Source organism: Sapajus apella, unplaced genomic scaffold (assembly GCF_009761245.1).
Source record: "Sapajus apella isolate SASKATOON/1434 unplaced genomic scaffold, GSC_monkey_1.0 scaffold2, whole genome shotgun sequence".
NCBI classification, from domain to species: Eukaryota; Metazoa; Chordata; class Mammalia; order Primates; family Cebidae; genus Sapajus; species Sapajus apella.
The window spans coordinates 21,080,261-21,088,634 of NW_022436942.1; the positions used below are offsets into that span (position 1 = coordinate 21,080,261).

The 8,374-nt window shown below is 37.2% G+C and overlaps 1 protein-coding gene across 1 annotated transcript; it reads right to left on the minus strand.

Annotated features, from left to right (window-relative positions):
* Positions 1 to 6,619: 6,619 nt before the first annotated feature.
* LOC116556737 (olfactory receptor 6C2-like) lies at positions 6,620 to 7,579 on the minus strand. The gene is given in 1 exon segment (XM_032286087.1): positions 6,620 to 7,579. A coding segment is annotated over 1 exon segment (936 nt). The 5' UTR covers positions 7,556 to 7,579.
* Between the last annotated feature and the right edge of the window lie 795 nt (positions 7,580 to 8,374).

Below are 8,374 nucleotides of genomic sequence, written 5' to 3' on the forward strand. Positions count from 1 at the left end.
CACAGGTAAAAAAGAGTGAGGTACTATTTCTCAAAACAATGGAAAAAATACCCTGAAGACATTTCAGAGATCTTCAGTGCTGCCTCTCTCATCACAGGCCCAGAGGTATCGGAGGGCAGAATGCTTTCAGGGGATAGGCCTGGGGTGATCTTCACGGATTCACTGCCCAGGGTTGCCTCAGGATTCTGCGGCCTACATTTTAGCACAGTGCTCCATGGCTGCCTCACCCATGGCTCAGCCTGCCCCAGGTGAAGCTCATGTTGCAGCCCAGGAAGGCACAAGTTATAGCTGGTAGTGTCCATGTGGTATTAATTCTGCAGGCTTTCAGAAAATGAGAGCTTTGGAGGCTTGGCGGCCTCCACCCAGATTTCAAAGAACGGCATCAAAAGCCTGGGGTTCTTGGCAGCGTTGTGTCACAGGGGTGGAGCCACCATAGAGACTTTGACTACTTAATCAAAACAATACTCAGCATAAACATGGGGTTGGAGCTGCTATAGAGTTCCTACCATGGGACTGATGGGGCTATGGGAGTGAGGCCACTGCAGAGAGTCCTCACTAGGGGCATATCTTGAGGAGTATGGGAATAGAACTGCTGAAACTCCAGAACTACCAGTGTACAATGCCAGCCTGGGAGAGTTGAATGAACTAAGCCCAGCAAAGCCATAGGGGCAGGCCTGCTTGAGGCTTTGGGGATAAAATCCTCAAGCCAAAGTGAGGGTGCCAGACATGGAGTCAAGGAGATTATTTTGGAATCTTAGGACCTAATGTCTACTTTCTTGGGTTTTGAACTTGCTTCGGGCCTGTAATCCCTTTCTTCTTGCCTATTTTCTCCCTTTTGGAATGGGAATGCATCTTTCACAGGCTCACAGATGAGACTTTGGACTTTGATCTTTTGAGTTGGTGTGGAAACAAGTTAAGACTTTGGGGCATTGGGGATGAAATGAATATATTTCTATGTGAGAAGAACACATGTTTTAGGGGTTCAAGGGAATAATGGCATGGTCTGAATATTCCCTCCGAAACTTGTACTGAAACTTAATTTCCAATTTAGCAATATTGAAAGGTAGGGCCTTTAAGTGGTGATTGGATCATGAAGGCTCTGTCCTTATAAATAGACTAATCCATTCACAGATTAATGGATTAATGGGTTATCATGGGATCATGGAAATGGAAATACTGACTTTATAAAAGAGGAAGAGAGATCTGAACTAGCATGTCCACATGCTCAGCTCCCTCATCACATGATGCCCTGTGCCACCTTGGTAGCCTGCAGGGTCCCCAACAGTTGGAAGGCCCTCACCAGATATTCTTTCTCGACTTGTACTTCTCAGGCTTCATAACTGTAAGAAATAAATTTCTTTTTTTAAAAAAAAATTACCCCATTTTATCTATTCTGTTATAAGTAACAGAAAACATACTAAGACAACATGTATAACATTATGTTGATAACATCCTCATGTGAGGAAATTCAAAGGATACACTCACACAGGATATACAAACACTTGTTGAACTTTCCAAATGAGGTTGGGCCATTGTGTCCCATAAATTTCAAGGCCCTGACACTTCAGAAAAATTTCTGGGCATTACTAATCAGCTCAGAGACAATCCATACCTGATGAAGTGAGAAATCAACTCCTCACCTTCATTGACAGCTGCTATTTTAAAGTGGGCTTAACACTTAAGATATTTATTTGGGTTTCAGTGGCAATATATTCCTCATTTACAAATTTTGTTTAAGTCTGTTATGCTGATAACCACTTAGAGTGTGCCACCCGATAAGAAAAGGCTCTAGAATCTCTCTAAATTGTAATACAACAGGCACTTTCATTAATGCCCCACAGAGGCTCCTTCACCATAGAGACTTTAACAATCTCTTCTCATTCCTTCTGAAGTCTCTGCATCCACAATGGCCATAAATTGTTTAGGGGATTCAGCTGAAACAAAACAAAACAAAACAAAACAAAACAAAACAAAACAAAACACACCTGCCTTGGCTCTGCCCTACACACCACTAGGACTACATTTGTTGGCTTCATGCAGGGCCCTTCTGTAGAAGAAACTCACATGGTTAGTGCTAACCAGGAAATATTTAAAATAGTCTCTACACACACGCTACCAACAACCAATGCTTTGGATACATTAAATGAAATAGTCTGGTTTCATATCTTATATTTAAGTTTTTTATCCATTTTGAGTTGATTTTTGTATGTGATGTGAGATAAGGATCCAATTTTATTCTTCTGCATGTGGATATTCAATTGTCTCAGCACCATTTGTAGAAGAGATTATCCTTTTCCCATTATATGTTCTTGGCTCTGTATTCTGTCCCATTGTCAATGTGTCTATTTTTATGCCAGTACCATGCAGCTTTTACTACAATAGCTTTGTAGTAGATTTTGAAATCAGGTAGTGTGAAGCCTCAAGCGTTGTTCTTTTTGCTCTAGATTGCTTTGGCTATGTGGGATCTTTTGTGGTTCCATATAATTTTATATACATTTTTTTCTATTTCTGTAAAAATACCATTGGAATTTTGATAGGTATTGTATTGAATCTGTACATTACTTTGGGTAGTTACATATTTTAGCAATATTCATTTTTCTAATCCCAAAACAAGAAATGCTTTTCATTTATTTGTATTTTTTCAATTTATTTCATGAGTGTTTTATAGTTTTTAGTATTCAGATATCTCATTTCCTTATTGAAAACTGAGTTTTCAATTTTTACACCTAGCTATGTTTTTTTTGTTGTTGTTGCTATTGTAAATGGGATTGTTCTCTTGATTTATTTTTAGGATAGTTTGTTGTTACTGTGTAGAAATAAGACTGATTTTTGTATGTAAATTTTGTATCCTGCAGCTCTACTGAATTTGTTGATCAGTTCTAACAGTCATTTGGAGGAGTCTTTAGAGCTTTCTGTAAATAATATGTCAGCAAACAGACCATTTCCCTTTTCTGTCATGATGTCTTTTATTTATTTCTCTTGCCTAATTGCTCTGACTAGAGCTTTTAGTACTATGCTGAAAAAAGTGGTGAGTGTGGGTATCCTTGAGAGACCTTCAACTTTCACTATTGAGTATGATGTTCACTGTGGGCTTGTCATATGTGAGCTTTATTGTATTGAGGTATATCCCTTCTGTACCTAATCTGCTTTTTTTTTTTTTTTTTTTTTTTTTTTTTAGATGAAGTTTGACTCTCTTGCCCAGGCTGGAGTGTGGTGGTGTGATCCCAGATCACTACAACCTCCACCCTCTGAGTTCAAGGAATTCTCCAACCTCAGCCTCCCGAGTAGCTGGGACTACAGGTGTGTACCACCATGTCTGGATACTTTTTTGTATTTTCATTAGAGATGGGGTTTCACCGTGTTGGCCAACCTGGTCCCAAACTCCTGACCTCAAGTGATCTGCCTGCCTTGGCCTCCCAAAGTGCTAGGATTACAGGCATGAGCCACCACACCTGGCCTGTTAAATAATTTTTTTTTGCATCTATTCAGATGGGCATGTTTTTGTCTTTTATTCTGAAAACTTGGTGTATGACATTTATTAATTTGCATATGTTGAACATCTTTGCACCCCGGTGATAAATCCTATTTGATCATGGTGAATGATTCTTTAATGTGTTGTTGAATTCAGTGTGTTATTATATTGTTGAGGATTTTTATACCTGTGTTTATCAGGGATATTGGCTTGTAATTTTCTTTTCTTGTAGTGCCATTTTCTGGCTTTGATGTAAGGTAACACTGGCCTCATAAAATGAGATTTGAAGTGTTCCTTCTTCTTCAACATTTTTTTGGGAAGAGTTTGAAAGAGATTGGTATTAGTTCTCTAAATGTTTAGTGAAATTCACTCATGAAGTATTCTGGTCCTGGGTTTCTCTTTGATTAGAGAATTTTTACTACTGATTCAATCTGTTAACTCACTATTGATATGTTCAGGTTTTCAATTGCTTCATGATTCAGTCTTGGTAGGTTGTGTGTCTAGGAATTTATTTATTTATTTATTTTTAACATATAATTATTCATAGTATATTCTCATGGTTTATTTTATTTCATTTTCATTTTTGATTGTGTTTATTGAGTCTTCTCTTTTTTCCCCTTAGTCCAGCTAAAGGTTTGTCAATTAAATAAATCTTTTTCCTGCACACGTATGTTCATTGTGACACTGTTTGCAATAGCAAAGACCTGGAACCAACCCAAATGCCCATCAATGATAGACTGGGCAAAGGAAATGTGGCACATATATACCATGGAATACTATGAGGCCTTAAAAAAGGATGAGTTCATGTCCTTTGTAGGGACATGGATGAATCTGGAAATCATCATTCTCAGCAAACTGACACAAGAACAGAAAACCAAACACCACATGCTCTCACTCATAGGTGGGTGTTGAACAATGAGAATACATGGGCACAGGGAGGGAAACATCACACACTGGGGTCTGTTGCAGGGTGAGGGGCTAGGGGAGGGACAGAAGGGTGGGGAGGTTGGGAGGGATAACAGTGAAAGAAATGCCTGATGTAGGTGACGGGGAGATGGAGGCAGCAAATCACCATGGCATGTGTGTACCTGATTTTTGTATGTAAATTTTGTATCCTGCAACTCTACTGAATTTGTTGATCAGTTCTAACAGTCATTTGGAGGAGTCTTTAGAGCTTTCTGTAAATAATACCATGTCAGCAAACAGACCATTTCCCTTTTCTGTCATGATGTCTTTTATTTATTTCTCTTGCCTAATTGCTCTGACTAGAGCTTTCAGTACTATGCAACAATCCTTCCTGCAAGATCTGCATATGTACCCCAGAAATTAAAGTATAATAAAAAAATTAAAAAAATAGATTTCCATTTTCAAATACTGCATGGAAGCAGTGGAGCTCATGAACATGAAGGCTGTGCGAATGAGGACAATGGTTGTTTTCATAGGCTAATGCCTGGAGAATCTTCTCTATGGCCTTTGTAAGACCATGGGAGTGCCAAGGTTGGGGTAGAATTGGAATGGTTGAGGCTATCTTTAGCCAATTAAGAGGTGTATGGAGTACATTTAAACTCTATTGGAAATATGATTGGCAAGCACAGTACTTGACCTTATGGAGCTCAGTGTCTAGTGAAGAAGAGATCATTAATGAAATGATCATATTGAAAAATATGTCATATAATAAAGAGATTATTCATTTTCAAAGTTATTAACATATAAAAAAGATAAGAAAAATTATCTGTAACAAAATCTTGTCTACCCTCAGCAGACTAAATACATTCTTTAATTACTCCTTCAGTTTGGTAAACTGAATTATTAACTTGCTTTGCTCAGCTCACAGTTCAGAATTTCCACAGATATTTCTTTACCATTTTATTTTTAAAAGCATATTCTATATCTGGAGAGTTCCAGTGGACAGACTGGGAATAGGGTGGAGGAAAAAGATTTATTTATTCTAGTGTAATCATCTTCAGACTCATTCTTTATCTCTGATGTGAGCAATTTTGGAACTGTTTATCCATTATGGTCCAATTTCTTGGTCTTATAAGTTAGCTTGGGATAGCCCCCTAAATATCACTAGAATTTCTGGCCTGTTTTCTACTGCCACCTTACTCCTCCAACTTGTCCTTCAGTTTAATATTTCCTCAAGTTTGGAAGAAATTATGCAGTTAAAAGATCTGTGTGAGTTGGTGGTAATAAAAGCCAGAGTGAAACATGAACTTTTTGACCCCGGGTACAGCACATATTTCCCTAGAGCATCAGATAAACAATAGAAAATTATGAGGAAAGAGAGGTAATGAGGAAGTGGGACTAAGTTGAAAAGGCAAAAATTAGCACTTAAAAATTTGAATTCTTTATTCATTGGTTAGTTTTATCAGACTCTGTGGTTTAGATTGGATTTCTTCGTATTTAGAAAAGTATTTAGAAATCCTCAAAAATATTTAGAAAAAATGATTAGAAAAATTATTATGGTGAATAATTTGGATAACAGAATAGAATTCAGGTACAAATTTTCATTTATATTTTGTCCTTCCCATTAACCCTTTTAAGCTTATTAAGCTGATATTCTGAAAGGGCAAAAAATACACATAGATGCACCCAGGTATACACACAGTGACAGGCATATGAAATTCTATTTATACAGAGTTAGGGTTTTTATAAAAGGAAGTTGTACAGCTTTTAAGCAAATGGCATTTGAAAAAAAATTTAGTCTGTATTTATATCTTGCTGAAAAGTGGAAGAGATAGAATAATGCCTATTATCAAGGAGGGTACTTACAGGATTATTTCTGCAGACATAGATGATCATCATTGATGTCCTTGGGTAATCTGGGGCTTAAATCTGGACATATAAGTCAATACAAAAGGAGCAGATGAGCACCAATATAACAGTAAATTGATGTCATCCACATTTCTTGTTATGTGAGTAATAATAGGTGTGATGTTATAAAAGTTTGCTGAAGATTTATTCCCATGTATTTCTGGGAATAGCTTGAAATAAAAAGGCTAATTAATACTTTTATAGATAGTGGGCAGTAGGTGTAACAGAATGAGGTTGTAACATACAAAAATCGTGACTAGTATAGAATTAGGGAAAAATAAAATGGAGATAATGAATTCTTTTATAACTTTTCAATTTGCACTCATTACTCCTTTAGTTCTTTGAGATAGATGCAATTCTTTTGATCATGTCTTTGAAAGCCTGTATCACTTGCTTATTCCTTAGCGTGTAAATGAAGGGATTCATAACTGGGGCAACCGAAGTGGTAAGCACTGACACCACCTTGTTAATAGCTACCCCTTCTTTTGCAGATGGTTTAATATAGATAAAGATGCAGCTTCTGTAAGTGATAGAAACCACAATTACATGGGAAGAGCAAGTGGAAAAAGCCTTTTTCCTTTGCTGGGCAGAAGGGAATCTGAGAATGGTCCTGATGATGTAAGTGTAGGACATAATTACACACACCAAGGAAAACAGGAGTGTCAACACTGCCAAGATTAATACAAATCACTCTATAAACTCTGTGTCAGACTAAGTAATCTTCAGGATGGGGGCAGCATCACATCCAAAGTGATCTATGACATTGGAATCACAAAATTCAAGCTCAAAACCCATGACAAATGGTGGGATAACAATGATTAGAGCAATTATGTAACAGCCAATAAGGAACTTGATGCAGACTCTTTTGTTCACGATGGTCGTGTAATGCAGGGGTTTGCAGATGGCTACATAATGGTCATAGGACATAGCTGTTAGGAGAAAAAACTCAGTCACACCCAGGACAATAACAAAAAATAATTGAGTGGCACATGCATTATAGGTAATGGTATTGTCCCTAGATGCCATTGTATAGAGAAATCTGGGAATGCAGACAGTTGTAAATGAGACTTCCAAGATGGAAAAATTCCGGAGGAAAAAATACATAGATGTTTTAAGGTGGGAGTCCACCAAGGTGAGAGTGATGATGGCCAAATTTCCAGCAACACTCAACAAATAGGTTAGAAACAAGAAGATGAAAAGCAGAACCTGTAGATTTGGGTCATCTGTTAATCCCACCAGGATAAATGTTATTGCTGTATAATTTTTCATCACTGATTCCTGACTATGGCTTGATCTGTGTGTAAAAACAAGAAAAAATATTAGAGCAGAGAAAGGGACTGTCAGCATGAATTAGCAGTGGGGTGAGGTGAAAAGTTAGATAAGTCACAATTTTATTTTATTTTATTTTTCTGTTAACCAGCATACTATTGGAGTAATGGTTAACTAATAATGCTACTGGAACACCAATGCTGAGTATTGTATGAGAGGCCAGCCAGAGGCTTATTAAGTATATTTTATTATATACTGATGTAGTATCAATTCAATTATAAAAGCATTTTTTGATTACCATCTCCATAAAAGAAAGCTATTTTATGTTGTCTGAGTTAATGATGGAAAAACACTGTCATAAAATAGACATGGTTTGTAATCTCATGGTAATAATACCTCTACATGTGCTTATCCTCTTGTTTTCATGTGAGGTAAACAGGGATGACTGTAGTCAAGGTTGCGAAATTAAAATTCTTCTGATTTCAGCCTATTTTCTCACTTGCTATGATAGTCCACATTGTCCTATAAAGTACCTCATGCCTTTCTGCCTTCTTCTCTTTCTAAACTGCACAAAAATACCCTTTGCAGGTCCATTCTAAAGACAGAATCTGAGTGATCTTTTAAAACCATACACAAGATCCATTCTGTTTAAAGCCACTCAGTGGAATTTCATTTCCCTTGGAATAAAATTCAAAGTTCCAACTCTGGTTTGTAAGGATTTTCATGGCTACATCAGTATGTTACAGCCCTAATTCATCTCTTGCTTGTCCAGTTATGTTAGTCTTCTTCATTTCCCTGAAGATGCTGAGTAATTTTTCA